Raw genomic sequence first — 25,569 nt, forward strand, 5'->3', positions numbered from 1 at the left:
CCATGTTAGCTTTCATCTAGATAGCATGGGTAACAGAGCAATGAAGCCACGGCAGCATGCGTGCAGGGCCATCCCTAGAGATTGTGGTGCCCTACGCAGCCCCCCCTGTGGGGGGGAGGGGGCGCCCCTGGCCTCATTGGGGGTGGGCTGCACCCACGGGCTTTGGGAGGCAGGAACAGCCAGTGCAGGAATGCAGCAGGGATCGGGCCCACCCCCAGCCCCGCACTCCTAGGCTTGAGGGAAGGGTGGGAACCGCCCCACAGCACTCACAGGCAGCGCGGCTGGGAGCCGGGGTAGTGTAGCAGGCTGGGGCCAGGTTGCTCCATTTTCCACCTCCCGGTGAGTGCAGGGCAGGCCCGACCCCAGCCCCTGCTGCAGTCCCCCAGGACGCATAGCTCAGGGGACGGGGTTTGGGGGGGAAGGGGCGGAGTGGGGTCGGGGCTGGAGCGGAGCAGGGGCGCAGGGGCTGAGGGGAAGGAGTGGGGCGGGGCAGAGGCAGCTTTCCTGGGCCCTGCTGTGCGCAGCCCACAAGGGGCCAGCTCAGCCGTCGGGGGGATCGGGCTGGCTGCTGGAGCCGGATGCAGCACGCAGCTGCGTAGGGCACCAGGAAATTTGGGGCAATTTGGTGCCCTAAATTTCCTGGTGCCCTACGCAGCTGCGTAGTTTGCGTATGGGTAGGGACGGCCCTGCACGCATGTCAGCATGGGTTGTACAACACCCCCCATCCCTGGGACCCTGGATCAGCGAGCCCACGCTGCCGCAGCTTCCGTGATAGTCTTATTGGGGCTAGCTAGAGCAAAGCTAGCTCGGGTATGTCTGCACATGTGACAGTCACACCTCTGATTACCATAGAGACACACCCTGACTGCCAATGGAGAGCGGGTCCCCGGCATGATTGTTAACCCCCGTGCAAAGTGCATGTAAAATGTGGTGTTTTACCCCCGTTTTGCACTAGGGCACCTGACGGCACGAGGGGAAGAGCAATAGTGAATCAGGCCTGTCACCCATAAATGTTTTCCAAAAAAACAGTCCAGAAAGTGTAGTCTATATGCAGGCCAAAATTCTTCCAACTTGGGGAGTTGGGGATGTGCACAGGAGGGGCTAATGTTAGGCAACCAATACATGAGCTGAATTTCATGCAAAAAAAACAATTTTCAGAGTTTCTGGGCTCCTGTTGATGGGAACTGCTGGCTTTCAACGCCAGGCTCTGCAAATTGCTGCTGATTTTGATGCCCGAATATCATGTTTGATGCTTATTGTTTAGGCCTCAAGTTTGACTTTTGACCAGAGATGAAATATATGTAATTAGTTATCAATGGCATGAGAGGAGAATTCATCACTACGGTTTCCCTTTAAAGTACTGTTTAGTTCCACTGTCAGACCTCTTGACGGTCCATCATCTTAGACACAAATGTTCCCCTGGCCAACCCTCAACCTGCTGTCGCTTTGGTTTTATCGCTGTCCATAAATTACATCAAGTATGATGAATCAGGCAAGTGAGGTTATAGGAAATGCGATGAATATTAAATGAATGATTCCTGCAGTGGGGCAGAGAGTCCAGTTAGAGAGGGTTGTAAGACTAGCAGTGGACTTTCGGGGTGAAATCCTGGCCCCATTTAAATCAATGGCAAAACACCCATGGAGTTCAGTGAGGCCAGACATTCACCCCTCATTCATATAGCGCACCATGTATCCTGCTTGGGGTCCTATGTCAGCATAGATCACTAGCCTATCTGCCTTAGGTATTTATATAGCCCTATCACAGTATCATCGGAGCACCTCATCATGGAGTTATCCTGTGAGGGAAGGAAGTACTAGTAGCCCCATGGTGCAGGTGGGGAGCTTAGGCATAGAGAAACTATGTGACTTGCCCAAGGTGACAAAGGAAATCTGTGGCAGGGCAGAGACTTGAACCCAAGTCTCCAAAGACCCTGGTGACAATCCTAACTACTGGACTAGCCTTCCTGCTTCTCTGGGGCCTTTGTCTAGTCCATCAAGTTCAGTATCCTGCCTTCAAGTATGGTCCATTGTGAGGTGCCCAAGGAGGGCAAAACCACTCCATAAATGAAGCTAACCTAGTAGGATGCTCATGTCCAGAGTCTCCATCGCGTATTGTGCTATAGATCTGCGCCCCGGCAGCCTGAAAAGTGGGCTCATGTTTCTTACTTACCACATGGCTAATGGATGCAAAGGACAGCATTTCAGGGATCTGAATGTAGGAACTGAAGACTGTGAAGAGGGTGAGGAGAAAATCCATGATTTGCAAAGCCAGGAATGGAATCAAGAGGCGTTCCCTGTTCTGTGAGAGAGAGCAGGCAACTGATTATTTCTATTCAAGTATGATTGATTAGAAAGTGCTATTGTGCTGTTATAGCTAGAAAATTTTACACACACACACACCCCGGCAAGAAATTCCACACCTAACTCTAGATATTAATGTGACGGGTGTGTTAGAAATTTACCTATAAACGTGAGAGCTGATCAAAAATGGGGTTTGTTTTTTGGGGGCGTTTTTTGCCATGGAAAATTTAGATTTTTTTATGGCAATTTGAAAGCTGAAATATTTCAATTTGGAAATTTTACCACTTTGGCTCATGGGAATTGTAGTTCGGGGCCCTCAAGCTGCTGTTCTCCTCTATAGGCTAAGCACCCTGGTCAGACTATATCTCCCATGATTCCCCAGGGTTTCTCTTATTGGAGAGGGGGGGCGGTTGCATCATGGGAGTTGCTGACTATGGTGCATTATGGGAGATGTAGTCGGACCAGCCCATATAGGCGAACAACTGTCATTACACACCAAGGCAGCATTTCCAAATCATGATAGTTTGGGTTTTGGCTGAAATATTTCAAAAAAATCTTACTGGTCAACGGAAAGCAGACTCTCGGCATGCGAAATTCATTTAATTGAAACCCCAATTTTCCCTCAAAAATAATTTTGAGGGACAATTTCCCCCTAGCCCTAGTAGGCACATCCAGACGTTGAGCAAGTTTGTCAGTGACCAGTTCAATGGATTTGAAATTGTAAATAATCTTCCCCCCCTCCATCCCGACAAAAACGAGACTGGACGTTATTTTAAAACGACATACCTTCACCACGCCATAGAGAAGGTAGAAGCTGATGATAAACAGCATGAAGATCAACAGGAAGCTGGTGGTGATGTCCGCTAATAAATAATAATAATATTAAGATCCCAACGCAACATTTCAAATCATGGGCCGAATCCACTTAGTCAATCACTGCGCAATGGAAAATTTAACTGAGTTAAGGACTGGAGGATTTGGTCCCATAAGTCAAAGCTTTTACTTCAACATAATGGCTTCTCCTCTTGTGGAATTGAACGCAGGACCTTCACTGCTAAATCCAGTTGCCTCCATCCCATAAGCTAAAGAAGCACTTCTGCTAGAGGCCACCAGTAGTAGGCTCTTACCCTCTGTATGGAGCAGCTGCTAGCCAGGGACATGACACAGTTAACCAGGGAATGATATAAAGATATGTTGTCAGTGGAAGATAAAGATTTTGCACAGGCTGTTAAGCTGGGCAAATTGTCTCCCAAAGCAAGTAGCAGAATCCCCATCACATGGGATATTTACTTCTGGGGTGGATGACGCACTGGAGAATAGACTATAAGGGGAAATCTTAATACGATCTTTCCATGTCCAACTTCTGTGATTCTATCGACTGAGACTCATTCTTGGGCCTTGCTGTATCTGTTCCTCCCTAGACTCACTCAGCACCCGGCACCTGTGGTTTGTATTGCAGGGGGCTTGAATGGATGGAATCATGTCTCTTTTGCTCCCAAACACCCTCACATGAGGGATCAAATCTGGATCCACAGTGCCAGACCTGAGTTCCTATCTGCAGAATTCTCCCTTCCACTCCCCAGGGCAGGGAGCACCACTGCAGGTGCTACAACAGCCCCCGATGTGCGACCGTAACAACAATGCCCCCCTTTTCCTTTGTAGGGGTTTCGGCTTTTGGATCCTGCCTCCCACTCACATGGGAGGATTTGGCTGGTGAGTAGTGACAGAAGCACTAGACATGCTTCCCACTAGACATGCCTCCCTTTCCCAGCCCTAAACCCATGCTCTAAGCTGCCATAGAAGACCTCTGTGCTTATCTGAAGAGGATACCTGCCCCCCGCACAGCCTGTCCACTTCGCTTGGGGATTTCGCTGCTGCTGGTGAAAGCTTCCCCAAATTGGGGTGTGTATCTCATGAGACTTTCCCAGGCCGTGATTTATACAAACACACACGCCAGCGAATGAATAAACATGCTCTATGGGTCTTTCTCTCGCTCTGTTTCTATGCATCACTGCTTGCTCCAGTCTCCCAGAGATACCCAGGAATTTCATGAGCAGGGAGAAGTATGTTATGAAATAAAAGTCCTCTCTCATTGCAAATGTGGTATAAACAATGTACGGTACCATGGTGGTCTGATGAAGCTTACACTGGGCCTTTGCAACCATAGCGAGGGGACTCATAAAAAACCAGGTTTTATTTGCCTAATGTGTATTTTGATTAACTTCTGGCCACATCAGAGCTGGTGTGCTGAATGCAGCTAGAAGGGACTTTGAATGACTCCTAATGTTCCCCTTGAATGCAAAGAGGCCTGTTTCTATTTTATGGCCCAATAAACTGGCCGGGGGAATGCAGGCAGGACTCGTAAACTGTGGTTTTAATAGTCACATTTGCTGATTGCTGGGGATGGATATTTAGGTTGTTGGGCTGCTGGGACACTGCAGAGTGCTGCTTCTGAACAGCTGGGTTCAAAGGCAGGGCAGGATTGGCAAGAGAAATAAACCTAACAGTCCTTCAAACGGGTTCTGCCTCCAGTGCGGGTGGTTTTGGTCCATATGCATGCACCCTGGTTTCCTGGATAGCTCTGCTACTTCCCCTGGAGGATTCCATCAAGATTGTGATGACAACTCCCAGGCATTATTACCACAGTGATAAATGTTGATATATTAATTAAAACAAAAACAAAGGAAATTAACCCACCACAAATGGAATTAAGGCGTGTTACAGATCTGGCCTTTCCAAGAGGCACAGAGGCCAAATAAGGATGCAACGCCCATTGAAAGTCAATGAGATTTGGACACCTAATGCCTTCGAAAATCTCCCCTGTGCGGGTTAAGCTCTTCTCTTCCGCTATTGTTTGTTTTACATTTCTGTAGTGCATGATATCACACATCAGAAATGTGCAAGTTGTTTCTGCAGAGCTTTTGAGAACTATAATGAAATTAGAAGTTTAAATACAGATGTGTGCACTTTGGGGGGTTAGCCCCTTCGTTAATTTGCATGGGAAAGCAAAAGTTGAAGAGGTGTGAAATTGGTTCCCAGGAAATGGTAGTTTCACAACATTCTAGGGTATTGTTAACACACTCCACTCTGGGGCAATGTACACACAGAACAGCAGGAGTTGAGGACAAGTGAGAGAACCATTTTTTGGGGGGGGAAGGGAATGAATCTCCCAAATCTTCTTCCATTTCTGTATTTGAATTCAAGCTGAGCATTGTGCAATGATTAGACACATTGTTTGCACTTATAGTTTCTGGAATGATAAAGATCGCTCTTTGTCATATTACCAGTCTGACCAGAAAAAGAAATGCCAGAAATCTCATGAGTAGAGCTCTGTGAAATATTTGTGATGCACCTTGAAATGCAAGTGTTTGGGATTTCATTGCAAAATACTGCAACTTTGGGAAGGGAGTGGGTGGAGGGAATATATGCCAAATGTGGCCTTTTTAATTTTGTTTTGTTAAAAAATAGTAGTTTTCACACAAAATCATTCTGTTTTTAAGCAGAAATCTCAAGGTTTGTGAAACTCAATGTCTAGCTTGGATAACAATTTATTTTTGTATGGAAACTTCATGAAAATTTGACATCTCAGTCTCCCCTGCAAAACTGGACATTTAATTCAGGGTTTGTAAAATGTGAAATGTATTGTCACTAAATGAATGTTTTTTTTCCAAAAAATTTTTGGAAACAAATCATCATTTTTATACATCACTATTTGTGGGAACATTTTATATTCCATTTGACAGCAGTTCAAACCATTTTGCTAAGCAGAATATACATTTATGTGTACAACAATGTCTATAGACATGACAGGTAGCGCTGGTTGAAAAAAAATAAAAACAAAATTGTAGGATTTTTCTACTAGTTTTTCAAATTTCATCCCCCCGCCCCCGAAATGTTAACATTACAAATTTTGAAGAAAAAAAAACATTTTGATAATTGAAAAATTTCAATCAGCTCTGTAACTAATAAAAAACTCATAAAAATTCAGCAAAAATTGGTCTTGTTTTGGTCAAAAATTGCATTTTTGCAGAAAAACATCATTGAAAACTTGAAATCAGAAAAATTTCAACCACCTCAGGGCTGTTATGAGTTTTAATCAATTAATATTAGCCAGAGGCTTTGAGATTTGTGGTTGGAAAACTTTCTCCCAATATACAAAAAAAGCGCGGGGTTCTTACAAGGACAGAACAAGGAGTCATGGTCTCAAGTTGCAGTGGGGAAGGTTTCGGTTGGATATTAGGAAAAAAAATTTCACTAGGAGGGTGGTGAAGCACTGGAATGGGTTAGCTAGGGAGGTGGTGGAATCTCCTTCCTTAGAGGTTTTTAAGGTCAGGCTTGATTACTATTTACTCCCTAATTTTATGTATCTGTTTTAGGTTGGATCTGGGTCTGAAGTTTTCAGCTCATGACCCTCAGTTCTAAACTCCGGCATCTGATAACTGGTTTGAAGAAGATTTGGAGAAGAAACAACTTTGGATTGAATGCACCCTCTCAAACGCAGCCCCCTCAGCTTCTCCTCTGGCTTCTCTTCCATCTACTGAACCTACCAATAATGTAGTAATCCTTGTCCAGGACTTTGCAGTAGCCTTTCCCAGAAGCCACCTCCACCGAGTACTCAATCAAGAGCAGTACGCTCATGACCTAGAAGGGCAAAAACAGAGGAGACCGTTATGCAGGTTGCCTGCCAATTTCTTATCAACCAGTTTCCAGAGATCACTACTGCTTGGAATGCCTACTGGACAACCCGCCTCAGAGTCTCCAAGTGCCATGCAAACATTAATGGTTTGAAACTGCTCTGTGAGAGACTGAGGGGAAACCGAGGCACAGAGTGAATTTGTGAGAGAGGGAGGGAAAGAACTCAGTCAGCCCAGTCCTGTGCTTTCACCATAACACTGCTTCTTTCTCAACCCCTTTGTAGGCTCTGCGGTGAGGAATTTATTTCAAACATCAAAGCTTGGCGCTCATGTAGGCCTAAAGAGAAGTGGGTGGATTTTCCAAAGAGCTCAGCTCAATTTAGGGTTATCACCTTTGAAATGCAAAAAACCCAACACACACACACAACGCCTCCCCAAGGCAACTCTTCAACCCCCACCCCTTCAACAGCCACTTACAGTATCTAGAGAGATAACACATATAGATAAGATTGACAACATTGTACTTCTCCACACTGTCCTGTGACTCACACACGTGTGTGTGTGTGTTGCTGGGCAGACAATTGCTGTATTTTCAACAGTTTTGATCTGTTATCGCTTAAACTGTGTTAGTGGGAACACTGGACACAGACACTTTTAACATTAGATAACAAAACTGTGATAACAATGCAAATCTTTAGACCCACGTAAAAAAACTCCCGGCAGATTAAAGCATTTTTCTGGCAACTGGCAAATCTATAAAAAAAAAACCCTGCCAGGATGGTCAAATACTGACCAGGTCATAACCCTAATCACTATGGGAGCTGCTGGAGGTGGAGAACTTTTGATAGTACCCTCTGAGTGATGGCTGCTGCCTGTAGGCCTGGCTAGAGAACAACAATTCTGTTTGGTTAAAAATGTGGAGGCTTTGGAATTTGTTTTTGTTTTGGAGCAAAAATCAAGCCTTTTGGATTCTGGCATGAAAAAACATAGGTGAGACAACCCCTAGAATAGCCTGACGGGTGAGGCACTCCGCTGGGATGTGGGAGCAGCAGGTCAGTCAGAGCAGGGAGCTGAACTGGAGATGTTCATCCTGAAAGCAGCCATCATAAACTGCAAGAGGAATTTCCAGATTAAACTACCTGGGAATAAACGTGCCCGCCCCTTACTACTCCTGGTGTAGCAGAGAGTTAATGTCCCACAAGTCAATCCAGAGCTGCATCCCACTACAGGTGTGCTGTGTTCGTATGCTGGATGTCCTGGGCCGTGCCTGTACATTATGTACAGCAGGTGTCTGGGATCTCAAACTCCCTCTGGGAAGGGAGTATTTTCACTTGTGGGCTGGCAGTATCATAAAATGAGGACCACAGCAGAGCTCCAGCCGATAAAGCATAAATAAAGCACCATTATTTCTTACTTGTTTGGTGCTTTATTGAAACTTTCAACACCACTGGGTGAGAAAATAGGCTCCCCTTTCAGCCCACTGTGCTTCCTGCCTTTGTTTCTCTCCCCCAGTCCTGTCATTGTATCTCTCCTTCTTTCTTCCCTCTGCATTTCCTTCTCTGTAGCAACACCCGGTCCATGCAGATTTCACTGCCGTGCCCTTTCCCCATCCCGTTGCCAAAAGGTCAGCCAGGACATAGCTTGGGTGACACTTAAAGTGCCATTGTTTGCTTTCAGAGGTAGCACTCCAATGGGACCAATGGGGGAGCAGTCGGGTTGACACCTCGCAGAGCCATGGTTTCAGGCTGTCTGCAGACTCAGGAAGGAAGTGCCGCATTGCTTACCCTTGGAAGGTTTTCTTCACATTCGTCGGGGTGAGTAACTTGGTGAGGGGGCTGGGCTTTCTTAAAATAGAAATTTAGATGCGGCAGAATTTGAATACGCGGCATGAGCTCCATAAGGACTCAGCCTGTAGCCCATACGTGTACAAACCCTGGTGTATGTCGTATGTGGGCCACGCTTGTATGTTCTGAGCCGTGCATGTACATTGTGTTATATGCCACGATCGTACATTGCATACTAAGCCTGTATATTATGTATTCCGGTTAATAAATTACCTACTGTTTCTCTGTAGCCATCTTGCTATTACCCTCCCAGCTCCTTTGTTACTGGCCCTCCCGGCAGCTGCTCTGCTCATCTGGAAAAACTACTTGAGATTTCGAAGACTTTCCCATTCTGCACTGGGACAAAATGGAGAGAGCAAGAGATTCTCCCCAGAATGGCTTTGTGGGTGGGGCAGTCACTTGGAACGTGGGAGGCCAGAGTCAAGTCCAGCATTCGGAGGGAGAAACTTGCACTCTGCTCTTTCACAGACCCAGTGAGCAGAGCCGGCTCCAGGCATCAGTCCACCAAGCATGTGCTTGGGGTGGTGGCTGGAGGGGGGTGGCGCGGCGGGGCCCCAGCCGGGCTCGCCACCTTCCCCCCCCCCCGGCGCTCTGGCCGGTCGGGGAGAGCGGGGCCCTGGCCGGGCTTGCTGCCCTCCCCCTGGCACTCCGGCTGGTCGGGGAAAGCGGAGAGCCTCGGCCGGGCTCACCGCCTTGCTCCCGGCACTCTGGCTGCCGGGGAGAGCGGAGAGCCCCGGCTGGACTCTCCGCCCTGCTCCCAGCACTCTGGCCGCCGGGGGCTCTCCGCCCTCCCCCCGGCGCTCTGGCCGCTGGGGGCTCTCCACCCTTCCCCCGGCGCTCTGGCCGCCGGGGAGAGCGGAGAACCCCAGCCGGGCTCGGCGCCCTCCCCTGACACGCTGTGGGGGTGGGGTGGGGTCAGCTGGTGGCTTTTTTGCCTAGGGCGGCAAAAAAGCCAGAGCCGGCCCTGCTAGTGAGCACCTTAATCACTGAGCTAGAGAATCTCTCTCTGGCCCACTGCATATTGGGGAACAGCTCCAACAGGAGATCTTGAGAAAGCAAGACAGAGACTGAATCTCTTGCTCAGGCACTCACCAGAGATGTGGGACACCTGGATTCAAGTCCCTGCTCCAAATCAGGAAGTGCAGGAAACTGAATCCAGGTCATCCCTAAGCCATGTGAGACCCATAGGCCTCCAGATAATTAGCAATTTGTGGGGGAACTCTCTGGTTTTGACCAGAAAATTTCATCCTTCATCAGAGAAAGTTTTGTTCAAATTGATCCGTTCCCACAAAATGTTTCGGTTTTGATGAATCAGACTGAAAAAACATTTTGTCGAAAAATTCCCAACCATTCCTACCCATAGCAGGACACGGTGGTGTTCCCCAGAAGATCCAATGTTCTGGGATACTCCTGGTGCCGGAGGCAGCACTGGAGGGACATGCTACTTAAACTACTAGGTTCACAAGGCGTCAGCGAGTGTTGAAGTGTTGTCAAGAAGAAGCAGATGAGACAGGCTATGAGCTCAGCTAGACTTCACAGATCTCTCTGCAGAGCTGATCATGAGATACCAGACCCTTTGACAGGCACAGGAAGCATGATCATATCCCACACCGAGATAAATAATTGCGTACATTCTATCTGGCTCAAACAGCTTCTCAGAGTATTTTGAGAAAGTAAACTGAAAAATGATGTGGAAGATGACGGACAGGAAGAGCTGTGGTTTGTACTTGTGTTTGCAATGGGTGTATACAGGAAACAACACTGAAAGTAGCAGATAGAGAAGCGATCAAGCCTACAGCTGTGTGTTTAACTGAGCAGAAGAAAATGTACTCTTATCTGTAATGTGCCTGGAGACTCCAAACAAGCTCAGAACCCTGTTTTGCTCCACGCTGTGTATAGTAAGAGATGATTCCTGCCTTGAAGAGCTCACAATCGAAATACACCAGGCAAAGAGTGGGAGAAAAGGAGGAGAACTGTTTCCACTTTAGAAATGGGGAACGGAGGCTCAAAGAGACCCCAAGATCACACAAGAAGCCTGTGACAGAGACAGGAATCGATCTCATGTTCCCTGAGTCTCAACTGGTGTGAATGCAAGAAAAACAGGATATATAATTATACATGGAAGAAAGAATCCTGTGTAGAGGACACCCATTTGTTTTCTCCTGGTCTATCACATAGATATATCCATTTATACTGTGCAATATCCCTGAAGTGTTAACGTTACATGCTACTTTTTCTGTGCGGGAACAAGCTTTGCAACTTTGTTGGGAGGTGTTTGAGGACGGAAGAGCGCTCAGAGCTTTCTCTTCCCTTGTTGCTGCTGTGAGGTCAATGCCTCAAGGGCTATTGTGGGGAACAGAAGAGGAAATGACTCTTTTAGATTTCTGTGCAACAGGAACTCAAGAGAAACAGTGGCTCTGAGCCTGCTGAACATTAGGGGAGTTCACTTTTGGTTGCAGAACTGAATTTTGCAAATAGGCCGAAATAGTGGGGTCATCAAATCCAAATGGCTGTGAACTCTAGGGTAGTTCCCAGTTGGATTCAAAATGGAATCGCGGTCTGGATCTGAACTTCACAATGCAGGCTCATCGCTAATATCCATAAAAAGGGGGAATTCTGCAGTAAGAGGTCCAGGTTGTCCTCTCATTCTCAATGGCAAGAATCAGGAGTAACTGCTGATGTAGCCGAAGGTATATTGGAGAAAAGCCAAGTGCATGTCAGAGGACAATCCCGCCTTGCTAAACTGAAAGATTAAGGGCTTGATTTTCATTACTTTAAAGCCCCTTTATGCTGCCAGAGCAGCGTAAAGGGGTCTGAATACAGCTTCATGGATTCCAAGCCCAGAGGTCTGAGGCTATCCTAGATGATCACTATGGTCCCTTCTGGCTTTGCCGGCTATACTCAGGCCCCTTTACCCTGCTCCAGAAGTCTAAAGTGGCCTTAATGCAGCGGTTCTCAAACATCACTGCACCATGACCCCGTTCTAACAACAAAAATTGCTACGCGACCCCGGAGAGAGGAACGAAGCCTGAACCAAAGCCCGATCCCCGCTGTACCAAATGGGGTGGCCAAAGCCTGAGCCCCACCGCCCCAGGCAGGGAGTCCAAAGCCGAAGCTCAAGGGCTTCAGCTCCAGAAGGGAGCCTGTAACCTGAGCCCCGTTACCCTGGGCTGAAGGTGGTGGGGCCTGGGCTTCAGTTTCACCACCGGGTGGTGGGACTCAGGCTTTGGCTCTGGCCTTCGGCCCCAGCAAGTCTAAGCCAGCCCTGGTGACCCCATTAAAATGGGGTCGCAACCCACTTTGGGGTCTCGCTCCACAGTTTGAGAACCACTACCTTAATGTCATGAGAGTCAAGCCCTTAATCTTTCCGTTTAGTGAAGCACGATTCTCCTATAGCCCAAGAACTGTGATACCAATGCACCTGCTTTATTCCCTTCTTATTTCCCCCTTGTGAGTTGGTTGCACGGAGACACCGCTGCTGGGGGAGGTGGGGAAGTTTTCTCCAAGAGGCGGGTCCTGCATTTGAATCTGCACATGGATAAGGTCACGCTTGCTCTAATGTCTCGTGAGCCACAACCCCATGCCTGCGAGCACCACAACCATAGGCAGGGACTGAATCTGGGAAACGTAGGCACCAAAAAGCGATGCCGCCGCTCCTGGAGCTAAAGAACTCCCCCAAGGGAAAACAGGCGGGTAGAGTCACCGAAGGTAGGCCCACCACATTGCTCTGCAGCGCATGGTCCAGATCCCACCGCTTAGGTGCACCAATCACCACCGTGAAGGGTGTTATTGGGGAATCTAGATAGACAGAGCACCTGCCTCCCAGGCTTGTATTCAGCTGTGTCCTCTATGAGCTCCACTCTTGCTCATGTTTCCAGCATCCGTCCATGTTTCTACATCAGCCATTTCGAGAAGCAACACAGATAACAAAGCGGGCGGTGAGATTTCACCTGCAAAAGCCGTAGGGAATAAGGAAGCATCTGTCAGAGAGGCAGCTGAAACCGCTGTATAGATGTGGCTCTGGCACACTGCCTACTCTCACAGCATTGCAACAGCATGTGCATGGGATGATCTCGGGGGGAGGGGGCGGCACCTCAGACAAGCTGTGGAAATATTGAGAAAATTGTTACAAAAATTAAAGACGAGGCGAAAGAGCCACACGAAGCCTGTTCTGGGGAGGAATCAGCCAAGTCCCCGAAGAATAAAGAAATGTCCTATTATGATGGTTTCCCTGATAGGCCCCCATGTGTTACTTGCTGTGCGAACCCATGGTAAGAAACAGTCCCGACCTTAAAGAGCTCCCTATTTTGGCCACTGGGATTAGAGACAGAGAAATTAAGAGTCTTAGTTAAGAAGTCTACCAAAGCTAGGCACTAAATCAAGATCACCTCCAGTGGAGACCAGCCCAACCTTCTGCTCTAGGCCTTGCTTCTCCTTCATTAATTACTGTTGGAGTAAATAAGCCATGAAGGCAGCTTGGGACCTTCCATTTCAGATGGACCGGCTTTAGCTTTCAGGGAATGCAGCAGCTTCCACCATGGAGGGCAACTAGAAGCTGGAGGGTTGAATGGATGGAAGCTGGAGATGGGGGCCGTGAATGGTTTCCAGCAGCCAGAGGGACCTTTATCTAGGACCACGACCCACACTTGAGTTGCATCTCTGCTACAGCAGTGGAAGCTAGCAGCGAATCTAGATAGAGTGCCTGCCTGCCCAGAGTGCCCACCTCAAGATGTGCTGGAGGGGACAGTTTCTGGCGGTAGGGATGCAGGTCCGGCAGATAGAAGGGGCGCCAGCAGCAGGAATTATTCTGGCTGGGGACGGAGGTGGGAAGAGGAAGACAGTTTGGAGAGGAAAGGGGAATCAGCAGCTGATGGGAGGGTTGGCGCGCTTTAGAGGGAGGGAGGTTGCTGAAGTGATTTGGTTTTAACATTCAGTTCCTCAGTGCAAGGGTGAAGGCTCCCTTGATACCATCGAGCAAAGGTGCTTCCATGGTTCCCATCCCTGTCGCATCTGAGTGTCTCCCAACCCCCCCAGGAGGCAGAGCAGTGCTGTTATCCCCACTGTACAGATGGGGAATCAGGGAGAGAGAGCGAGTGACTTGCCCACAGGAAATCTGTGCCAGAGCCCTGAACACCCACATCTCCAGAGTCCCAGACTCGCTCCTTAATCACGGGTCCATCCTTCCCTCCTAGACAGAACCTGGGCAATATTTCTTTCCACTAGCCCAACTTCCCCATCACCCTCACCCCCGTCCACACACACACACCCTGTTCAAGTGGGGAATGAAAAACCTCCCTCCACAGACTAGCAAGCAGGCGGCCAGGTGCCACTTAGCACCCTCCTTCAGCTGCTCTGTGCGGGCAGTGCGTAGAAAGCACTGGTCTGCTTGGCTTGGAATCTGGTGTCAGATAACTCGAGCCCTTCCTGGGGGAATTAACACACCCCTGCTTCATTTTAAAATTTCTGTGCTAAGCATCACGGCCCCTGTTCAGCAGGTGTTCATCCCGGGCCTGCGCTCTGTCTCACATTCCCTCCATCTTCCCATTCATTGGAGAACATCCAGGATTTATTGCCACAGTCTGTGGAGAGCTCAGCAATGAGACAAATCTAATTTACAGGAGCACAAGACACTGCCACAAAGCCTCAGCGCTGGTGTTTGATGGCACTACTATCACCAAGCATCACTGGGATTCATCACGGGGGTCCACAGCAATAACTTGTACTGATACAAATGAAGAGTATTGATGCAGCAAATCATCCAAGTACCCGCCAGGCAATAAATCCACTTTCCCTTTCTCCTGTGCCCGGCTGCAGACAGACGGTGAAAAACACGGGAAAGAAAAGAAAATCTGTGCTCGTATTTTACCTTTTAACGTGCTTATGCTAGACAGCCTTCTCTGCAAGGAGACAGTGTTCGGTGTGAAAGAGACGCACCGTGCCAGCGCTGTCGGTGCAGACAAACCAGGGATGGGATGGGACCACTTATGTTGTGGACTGATTGGCACCCTCTAAGCAACCACAAATAGAGAAATAGATGGCTGAGCAGAGATAGACAGACAAGGTAGGGGTGGAAATACAGTATGTTTTATTAGACCAGCTTTGTTGGTGGAAGGAAAAAGCTTTCGAACTTCACAGAGCTCTTCCTAAGGTCTGGAGAAGGAAAAAGATAGATGGAGGAGGTGTATGGGGATAGATAGATAGATAGATAGATAGATAGATAGATAGATAGAGGGGGTGTATGGGGATAGATAGATAGATAGATAGATAGATAGATAGATAGATAGATGTATGGGGATAGGTAGATAGATAGATAGATAGAGGAGGTGTATGGGGATAGATAGATAGATAGATAGATAGATAGATAGATAGATAGATAGATAGATAGATAGATAGATGGGCATGTACCCTAGAGGCCCAACAACCCGAAGGCAAAAAACCAAACACGGACTTGATTATGTTTTAAAATCCCAGGATTTTTAAAACCAATCTCAGGGTCTTTTGGACAGGGCCGGCTCCAGGCACCAGCTTCTCAAGCAGGTGCTTGGGGCAGCCGCTCCGGAGAGGGGCGGCACGTCCAGGTATTCGGCGGCAATTCAGCGGACGGTCCCTCACTCCGCTTGGGAGCGAAAGACCTCCCACCAAATTGCTGCCCGCGATCGCGGCTTTTTGTTTGTTTGTTTTGTTTTTTGTTTTGGCTGCTTGGGGCAGCCAAAACCCTGGAGCCGGCCCTGCTTTTGGGGCCTGAACCATCGTCTGTGAACATTTGGCTTTGGCAATGGTGCTAGAGAATCTGACAGCTTGCTAGGTTGCTTATAACCATCGACGTCACCTTCTACTGATGAGCTTAGAACCATCGATAACACACACTACTCCTGTTTGTAGCATGCTTATAAAATCGATTGCTCACGTATTAACCCTTTATAATCCAGCTATACATGGGATCTTAGTGACTGGGCTTCCACACTGATTTCCCATTAAACGTGGGTCAGATCTCAGCTGGTGCAATTCGGCACAGTTCCACTGAAATCAACGGAGCGACGCCAATTTACACCAGCTGAGCATCTAGCCCGATAGATACACTGTGGACCTGTGTGTTGCTTTTAAGCCATGGCTTTGTGCCGGGAGGGGTGACGCAGCTGCAGCGCACTGGGGAGTCTGGCAAGCCAGCCATCACATGCAGTGCTCATGGGCGGCGCAGAGGCGGGTGCATGCTGCATTCTTCCAATGGATGGCGACGCCGCCTCTCCAGAGGAGGAACCAGGACACCCCACCCCTTCCCAGTCCAACAAATGGCCTAAAAAACACCGTGTCTCACCGCCTACAGGGCGACCTCTCGAGGCCCCGCTCCTTGGTTGTGCGCAAAAGGGGCGCAGGGCAACTGGGGAGGGGATTTGAAGCCATTTTCGTACTCCCTCAATCCTGGGCTGACTGTGCAATGTGTCATAGCCTCAGCGTGAATTACATCCACCAGAAAGATACTCGAACTATGCCACCAAGCAGCTCTTACAATAGCTGGGGTTCACTGAGGTGCAGAGGCCGCCCGAGCGACATCCTATTTTCCCTACTCCCCACCCCCCACAGCGATAATCCTCCCAGGACAGCCATGGCAACTTTACAGAGACATGATATTCAAAGAGAAAGCAACTGGGAACCGGGTACAATGTCTAAAAGCTGTTAGAGAAATTAAAGTAGGGTAGCCATGTTAGTTTGTATCCACAAAAACAACAAGGCGTCCAGTGGCACCTTAAAGACTAACAGATTTATTTGGGCATAAGCTTTCATGGGTAAAAAACCTCACTTCTTCAGTTGCCAATGTTTTTTACCCACGAAAGCTTATGCCCAAATAAATTTGTTAGTCTTTAAGGTGCCACCGGATTCCTTGTTGTTTTTTTAGCGAAACTGAAAACATTCACAATTTTACCTAGATACTGTTTATAGCCCTGATCCATACACACACACACGCACGCCCACACCTCACTACAGATTCCTAACCTTAACTTTTCCACAACCCTTTGCATTGTCATCCCACTGCACAATCCGTAACAAATGGATCCGCCTGTCTACGCTGAAAGCTCATATGATTCGCAGCACAGCATTTGCAAAGGCTGACACTTGAGCGGCAGAGGAGAAACAGGAAGTACAGTGAATTTCCATCGGCTCTGGCAGGAGAATCTAGTTCAGAAAACTATCAGCACAGACAGAAGGTTTCTTTTTTCCCCTCTCTTGTCCATCGCTCTTAAATCATCGGCCTCCCCCCCACCTCTCGGGAACACAGAAAAGTCAACACTTTGGGAACTGTTTGATTTCCCAGTTTACAGCTTTCCTACCTGTACATTTATTTCGTAACTTACCATGTGGTAGATGCCAAGAGTGACTGTTCCAGTCTTGATGTTGAAGCAGCAACATTTCGGGGGCGTCTGGGGAGACATTTTTGATCCCTTTCGACTGTTGTGGAGCGACAGCTGCTGAATCCGAGACAGCTGCACTAAAGTGACCAAGCAACGCAACGTAACATCTTGTTGCTCAACTTCCTTCCTGGACTATAAATGTGTCAAGTCATCTCCAACGTCACACGAGGTCTCTGAGATTTCCAAACACAAGAGAAAACAAAATCACGCTGAAAGCAACTGATCTCTAAATCTTGCCCTGTCCCAGGTTGCAAGTACATCAGCGAATGCTACTGCTTCAAGCCAGAGTCCCTTTGCCTGCACAGCATGGAGTGGTTATGTCATGTTAAGCACGAAGCCAAAACCATCCTGTAAAATTACCAAAAATAAAAGCAGGAGCTAAGATTTTCAACCAAAAGTTACCCACTAAACTCACATTTAGGCACCAGAATTAGTAGCCTAATTTTCAGATACGCTGAGCATTACATGAATTCCACTGAAGCCGCTGGGTGGCCAGCACATTTGTAAAATACCAGCCTTTACGTGATTAAATATGGATTTAGGAGACTAATTTGAGGCCCCCTCGTTTGCAAACCTTGGTCCTTAAAACAAAATCTGTTATTGCAGGGTTCAGAGTAAAGACAACAACGGCAATAACAAAACATCCATTCCACCTACCCTGCAGGTGCCCGGACAATTTACACGGAAATCGGAGGAGCACTCACACACACACACACACACTTAGCTATCTTGCACATGATTTGTGCATTGTGATCATCCTTGAAAATGTGATTCTCTGAGCCTCACCATGGTAGTTTTGTAATTGACCTAACTCATGTACAGCACAGTGCACCCAGGTACCGACTGCTGGGTATATTATAAGCCATCATCCTACACAAACCCTACCCTCAGTAGGCATGTGCCACAATGGCATGTGGGCTTTAGGGCAATCTTGTGGCTTTGGGCCACGGCTGGGAGAGAGGGTGAGAAGGGGGTTGTCTATCATCAGCGCAAGAAAAATGGGCCCAATTCATGGCTGCCCTAGGTCACCCTAGTGTTGCCAATTTGGTAATATTTAAAAACAAGACACTCCAGCAGGAGTGCTGGAACCTCCCCTTCCCCGCCTCTTCTCCCCAAAGCCCTGCCCCGCCTCCTCCCGAGGCCACGCCCCCATGTACTCCTCTTCCCACCTCCCCCCTGTCACTCACTGCCTCGGCCTCAAGCTCAAAGGGGGCCTCAAATTTAGACACGTGTTAATTTTTTGGCATTTGATAAGTTTTGCAACTTGTTTTTATGCACATCCCTATGGGACCAAAATGTGACCCACTCTCTCAGCTTAGAGCTGCACATTTCAGCAAATAAGAGATGTGATTTGGTAAAAGACATAATTGTTTTTGTTAACGGATATAGATTTTGTCATATTAAAGAGTTTAAAATGTTCATAAATATTAATACAAATATATCTGATGGCCCAAGAGTAGACCATGATGAACGTGTCCTCTCAGATCAGCTGATTATATAAACAGACCACGGCTAGTGGCTGGTGCTGGAGCAGGTGCGTGTTGAAAGGTAGAGAATTGTTACATTTTAGTGTCTTTATATTTTATGTCTAGTTGACTAAGGAATTATTTATGTGTGAGATTTCAAACTTGGACTTTCTGGGGTGTTTCCCAATATCACAATTGCATTGCATATTTTTGTCAGTTTGCCGGCATCAGGGGCTTCAGGTGAATGCACCTATCACCGTTCAACTATGAGACAAGAGCGTTTGAATGGGCTCGCCATGCTTAATATCAACTGTGACAAAAGCTAGATTTTTCCTCAATAATTAGTGCATTTGCACAGAAAAAGGCTAGAAAAGCATTTGTTAAATAAAAAAATATTCAAATTATGTCTCACTCTTTTTTTGGTCCTTTATTTTGTTTTCATGTGTCGTCACTTTGTATTTTTATTATGGCTAGGGATCTCAAAAGCTAGAAGGGGCCCGGGCCTCTCTGGACCTCTGAGAGGGCCTGCTGCCCGGTCCCCTTTTTGATCAGACTTTCAGGTTGAAAACCGGGCTCCTGGCCACCCTACCTGCACCAGAATTACCTGGGTGTAAATCAGCCATATGCCCAATCCCTTGCCCTCAGAAAATACCTCCAGTGTGGGGATCTCTGCAGCAGCCCAGGATTTTCTAGGGCATGTCAGGTGTCCCTGGGGGCTCGGAGGGGACATGGCCAGTGTAGCCCTGCAGAGTGGCCAACTCTCATGGCTATTTTATTGTGAGTCTCGCAATATTTGGTGTTTTTCTCAAAGCTCTAGCTCTTGGAGTCATGTGATTTTAGTAGAATCGCTGCTTTTGTTTTAAAAAACAAAGAAAGATTCCAGGCCTCTTGGTTGCAGAGCAAAGCTGGAAATCAAGCCCCGAGAGGGACTTAGCGGAGCAGCAACAAAGAACCCAACATTTATCATTATTTTTAAATTTCATTATTTTTAAGCTGATGTCATTTTGGGGGGGGCCTTACTTACGGGTTTTGAATAGCTGGGGTTGGCAGTACTGGTCACATGTCCCTGCATTTCCCTGGCTCCCACAGGACACACAGGGGCTTAGGGCAGACAGGCACAAATGAAGGCAGCCTGCAGGGTCAGGATCGGGGGTGCACTGGGGACCTCACCTGCTGTTACATCCATTAACAATACCCCTTCCTGCTCTGGCCTCGCTCTGCTGGCTGGTTGGGTGGGAGGAGGGCAGGGCCTTGCAGCACGGGTAGTGCCAGCCTCCTTCTCACCTCACACAGTGGGAGCACCAGGAGCAGAGCTGTGCCCAGACTTCTGTGCAGATGCATGAATGCTGGGGGTAGCTGCTTGCACCCACCCCATGCTTTGCACCCCCAAGCAGAGCTGGGAGCCCGCAAAGCTTGATTTAGCCAGGCTTCATTCACACACACTTTCCCGAAACACAGCACAGGCCTCGATCGTACCAGGGAGCAAGTGCAGTAAATGGCAGAAACCATAAGGGCCACGTTCAGAGGAGACACATGAGGAGGTGTGGCTTAGCTCCTTTAGAGCCAGCCTATTGGTCAAGGGGATGGTCTTGGCTTCTGGTTCAAATCCTGGGGCAAAAGTGGAGAAGGAAATGCATGTTAGCCTGTGTGTTATACAGACAGTCAGATGGGGGAGGGATAGCTCATGGGTTTGAGCATTGGCCTACAAAAACCAGGGTTGTGAGTTCAATTCTTGAGGGGGGGATTTGGGGCAAAAATCTGCCTGGGGATTGGTCCTGCTTTGCGCAGAGGGTTGGACTAGATGACCTCCTGAGGTCCCTTCCCACCCTGATATTCTATGATTCTATGACATGGCCCCTCTGGCTTTCAGATCTAAGAATTCTCATCTAGACGCCCTTAGCGCTAGACACCCACTTACTGATACATAAGGGTGTCTCAGTTCAGCTATGCGTTTGCCCTTAGGTGTCAGTTTAGTACTCAGGAGATCTATGGTCCAGTCTCTGCGGTGCTACAGTCTCCTTGGGTGTCCTTGGGTCAGTTCAGGGTGTGTCTATACTGCAGTGTAACACCCTGGGGCTGAGGTTGTGGGGCTACAAAATTGCAGTGTAGATGTTTGGGCTCAGGCTAGAACCTGGGCTCTGGGACCCCATGAGGGTGGAGGGTCCCAGAGCCCAGGCTCCAGCTCAAATGTCTATACAACAATTTTATAGCCCTGAGAGCCAGCTGATCCGGGCCAGCCACAGGTGTTTTATTGCAATGTAGACATGCCCTCTCTGACCCACACCCTGAAAGGTGTTGAAGTGCCTAACTCCCATTGGTTACAGTGAGGATCTGTCCTCAGTTCCCAGTCTGTAAAATGGGGATGATCGAACTTCCCTGCCTCACAGGGCGTGGTGAGGACAGGGGCATTACAGGTTGGGAAGTGCTCAGGTACTGTAGTAATAGAGGCTATAGAAATACCATCGGTACAGGGTAGAAGATGTAAATTAAATTAATCTGGGGGCTACATTAATTTTTGCCTCGATTTGGTGTGTAAGATACCCCAATGTATAACGCGGGGGGCCAAACTCTGCAGTGACTTGTGAGATGATCTTTCCTCGCAGCTAAGCCATGCCACCACCAGGTGTCTCTGTGCTTTATTGACAGGTCCATGAGTGGGAGCCGTGTCTGGCCAGAGACGAAAACATAAGAGTCATTGGTTTATAGCTGGGCTCTGTTCTCCCTAGTAAATGCCTGTTGCTTAAGCCGTACTGGGGTTCCATATGTATTAGGACAATCTGCACGAGCCCGGGAAGATACGTGTTGGTGGGTGGAGAGGAGTCTAAATAAGCATGTCAGAGTAAGTGTAAAAAGATTCTTGATGCCTGAGAGCGCTGGAAGAAGGTGGAAATGGCACTAACATACGCTTTCCTTCTGAATTTAGTTAACTGTAGGGTGTCTCCAGCTCTGGGCAGCAGCTCAGTAGAAGCCAGACCTTGCTGATGTCCCTGGTGGGGGAGGTGCAGTCATCTCTCCTAGGGTGGCCACCTGTCTGGATTTTTCCAGGATCGTCCTTTTTTTTAGGTGCCATCCTGGTAAATCTGTCAGGGTGCTCAGTGCACACAGCCAGCGGGCCAGGTTTAGGGGCTCAGGATCATTCCGGATGTGCCAGGGGTTTGTATCTCAGAGGTGGGAACCCTAGTCTCTGCCCTCCAATCAGGCAGCCTCCCCTTGCTTTGCCTTCTGCCTACATCTGCCTTTTCTTGCTCTCTCTGGTTTGGTATGTTTCATGTAGGTCCATGGCATTCAATTCCACTTGGAAGGTTCATTAAAAAACTCAAATGGGACCCCAACTCAGCGTGCAGGAATGTGTGCCTATCCAGATGTAAAAAATCAGCTTCATTTCATTCTTCTCCAAGGCTTTTCATCCACAGACCTCAAAGAGCTTCGCAAAGGAAGGGGAGTATCCCCATTTTACAAATGGGGAAACTGAGGCACAGAAAGGTGACCTGACTTGCCCAAGATCACACCACTGGTCACAAGCTGAGTATGGCTGAGCAAATAATGAGCAAAATTTTTTTGGTTCAGGGGCCAAATGGGGGGGGGGGGAACAGAAAAATAAATCTGGTGACATTCTAGACAAAGCAAGTTCGCCTCTAAATAATTTTTTTTTCTAGTTTTTCATTTTGATTCAACTATTTTCAGGTGTTTTAACCCCCTTCTTCGAGTGGGGAAAGAGACATGAGTTTTAAAAAAGCGTGGCCATATTTGAAAACAAAATGCTGTTTTGAAACGAAAAAGTCAAAATGAAATGTTTCAAAATGGATAAAATCCAACATTTTGATGTTTCAATGTTTTGGGGGTGTTTTTTGGCTGCAACGATTCAACAAATTCCATCCAAATTTGAGAATAGTTTCGAAGCCCGTAAAACTGAATTTGTTGGTGAAATGTCGATTCACCAAAAATAAATACATCACACCCAGTTCTAATGCTGGCTCCAAGTCCAGTGCTCCGCCCATCATCCCACACTCATTTCAAGGCTCAACACGAAGTATATGGACCCTGCAGTTACAGTTTTGGTGCCTTTATGTTCCTAGATTCAAATACAAAACTGCCTGAGGTTTGAATAGCTTCTGGTTTCAAGAGGCAGCTGTTGCATACCACAAGATTAAAGATGCCTTTTGATCTCTCCCTTATTACAAATCTTTAAGGATCCTACCTAGTTTGCCTCCACTCTGGGAGGGTAGGTAAATTCTACATTCAATGGTTTTTTCGTATTGTGTTCATTGGAACCTAATGCTGCTTGTTTCTATCAAAGCCAATGGCAGAACTCTGACGTCAGAATGCATATTAAGCATTTCTTCACTCATTAAAAAACAGAGGTGAAATCCTGGCTCCACTGAAATCAACTAGGTTTTGTCTAAGTTCCACTGGAAGCTTCGATCCATTCTTATTTGGTAGGAACCAATTCCCAAGTGACTAATATTCCACAGTAACTAGTGATTTTGGATGCCTCAATTTGTGGGTGTATGCTCTGTGCTGTCTGAGAATCAAGCCCCCTTAATATGTTTCAAGTTGGACCCCTAGAAATTGAGGTTCCTAAAACCACTAGTTACTTTGGTGTTAAGTATCAGAGGGGTAGCCGTGATAGTCTCAAAGGTGCCACAAGACCCTCTGTTGCTTTTTACAGATTCAGACTAACAGAAGTATTGGGAGCATAAGCTTTCGTGGGTAAGAACCTCACTTCTTCAGATGCAAATGAAGTTCTTACCCACGAAAGCTTATGCTCCCAATACTTCTGTTAGTCTCAAAGGTGCCACAAGACCCTCTGTTGCTAGTTACTTTGGAACATTCATAGAAAACACTTTTCATCCATTGACTTTAGGTGGGTTGGCACCATCATTCCCATTTTAAAGACAGGGAAACTGAGGCACAAAACGATGAAATGACTTGTTCAAGGTCACCCATCAAGCCAGGAGCCAAGTAAGAAATAGAGCCTTGATCATCTGAGGCTCAATGTAGCTGGGTTTTTCCCCATAGTACAAAGACCTAGCGATAGATCCATACTAGAAACAGGATCCAAACTCCTTCAGACTGCAGGAAAGTTCTGATCCAAATCCTAACTTTGAGGGTAGGGCCCGACACTACTAACTTTGAAGATAACAAACCACAAGGCCTGGTAGATTTCAGCCAAGCCACAGTAATGGCTGAAGTGTCTCTGTGGATACATTCTGTGCTTGAGGTTTTTTTTTTAAAAAGTGTTGATCTTATTAAACTTCTTCCATTTAAAAATTAGTTGCAAATGGAGACTTTATGTTTCTTCCCCCATTCGAGGCCTTCTATTTTCTGTCGAGATTCCTTCCCCATGCCTTCCTACAGACCAGTTTCTGGGCCCTTATGAATGAAGGTTCAAGAAGATCAAGTAGTTGCTGATCAAATAAAAAGCTTATTCATTATGTGAACCTGGCGTCCCTGGGAAAGTATGTTTTCCTTTCGAAACCCCCTTGTCCTTTTAGAGGCAGACAGAGGCCTGCTTGTGTGCTGCTCCACGCTCGGACATACTGTAACCAAACTTAGTTCACAACGTGTAAAAACAAATAGAAAGTGTGGCCCAGGCTGGCTTCAAATAGTCCAGCGCTGACTGAAAGCCACTGAGTATTTGGACTATGGATCCCGGGAATAGTATTATCCTGAGGGGCCCCTTTCAGCGGTCTGCATTCCGAGGCCTTCAGACATCTGGAGGGACAAATAGGGACATTTTGCTGGGAGATCAGTGCGGTAGGAAGTCGGCGTGCACAGAGGAAACCCAGCGCTGTTTTTGTAGCACTAAGGATATACATTTTGTACTCTCTTTGGGGGCCCTGTTACCGACTTCTCCCTGGAAGGAATTCAACTCAAGATGGGCTCTCTCGAGCAAAGGATGCTGTTGGACAGAGTTTGAATCAGCCTTGAGACAGCCCCTCTCTAAATTCTAAACAGATCCAACCCGCCCTTGAAGTCAATGGGTGTCTTTCCCATCAGGCTAGGAGGACCAGACAGCAAGTGTGAAAAATCAGGATAGGAGGTGGGGGGTAATGGGTGCCTATATAAGAAAAAGCCCCCAAAATCGGGATTGTCCCTATAAAATCGGGACATCTGGTCACCCTACATCAGGCCCTTGGTGAGAACCCAATGGCAGAATTCTTAGGTGAGAGCCGTGGCAAAAGGGAAGATGAAACCCAATGAGCCACATGCAGCTCTCATAGACCAACATCACTGAGTTCAGCGGCGCGCCTCTGGATTCACACCAGCGTAGCTGAGAGTGGAACCGGGGTCAAACCCCGTGAGGAGGCCAGAACTGCCACGTTGCCTTGAGCCTATTTTTTCCCTGCTTACGTTTATATGCGTCTTTCACAGGTAGTCACACGGCTGCACCACTCTCTGAGGTAAATCACTGAAGAATGCAGGAGATCTTCTGGCAAGCGTTTAAAGTGTCGCGAGACAAAAGCAAGGTTTAATATCCTGACTTTTCAGAGGAGGAAATAAAATACAGAGGAATTAAACCACATGCCCAAGATCACTTGAACCCAAGCCTCTTGAGTCTTAGAGCAGTGACTTAATTATGCGGCCCCTAGACACTCTTCTTTTAAGGGTCTCTTAATTTCCACTTGACCCTGATCATGTTCAGTTCCAGCGCGTGATCCCAGCCAATCAGAAAAGTGTCTCCCATAGTTCCTGACTGGCTTGTTCCACAGCATTGACTGATGTAGTTGCATTTCAAGGCAACCAAATAACAATGTGACAGCAGGAGCCAAAGAAGCTCCATGCCACGCCAGGAGAGCAATAAATCTCAGTCAGATGCTGGCACTCAGCTCTGCCGTTCTAAATTCCATTTGACGTGAGTCAGGCTCAAGCCTCGTCTATTGCTGGGAATTGATGAGGGTTTGGTTAACCAAAA

At 47.6% G+C, this 25,569-nt stretch overlaps 1 protein-coding gene across 1 annotated transcript in view; it reads right to left on the reverse strand.

The window, feature by feature from the left end:
- The window catches only part of LAPTM5 (lysosomal protein transmembrane 5), a 33,388-nt gene extending 16,084 nt beyond the window's left edge, over positions 1 to 17,304 (reverse strand). Inside the window, exons 1-4 of the mRNA XM_034754167.1 lie at positions 17,131 to 17,304; positions 6,849 to 6,942; positions 3,088 to 3,164; positions 2,171 to 2,299 (exon numbers count right to left, since the gene is read on the reverse strand). Of these exons, the coding sequence (XP_034610058.1) occupies positions 2,171 to 2,299; positions 3,088 to 3,164; positions 6,849 to 6,942; positions 17,131 to 17,208 (378 nt within the window). The 5' untranslated portion in view covers positions 17,209 to 17,304. The remainder of the gene's footprint in view (positions 1 to 2,170; positions 2,300 to 3,087; positions 3,165 to 6,848; positions 6,943 to 17,130) is intronic.
- Between the last annotated feature and the right edge of the window lie 8,265 nt (positions 17,305 to 25,569).

This window comes from Trachemys scripta, chromosome 20 (genome assembly GCF_013100865.1).
Source record: "Trachemys scripta elegans isolate TJP31775 chromosome 20, CAS_Tse_1.0, whole genome shotgun sequence".
Lineage (NCBI taxonomy): Eukaryota > Metazoa > Chordata > Testudines > Emydidae > Trachemys > Trachemys scripta.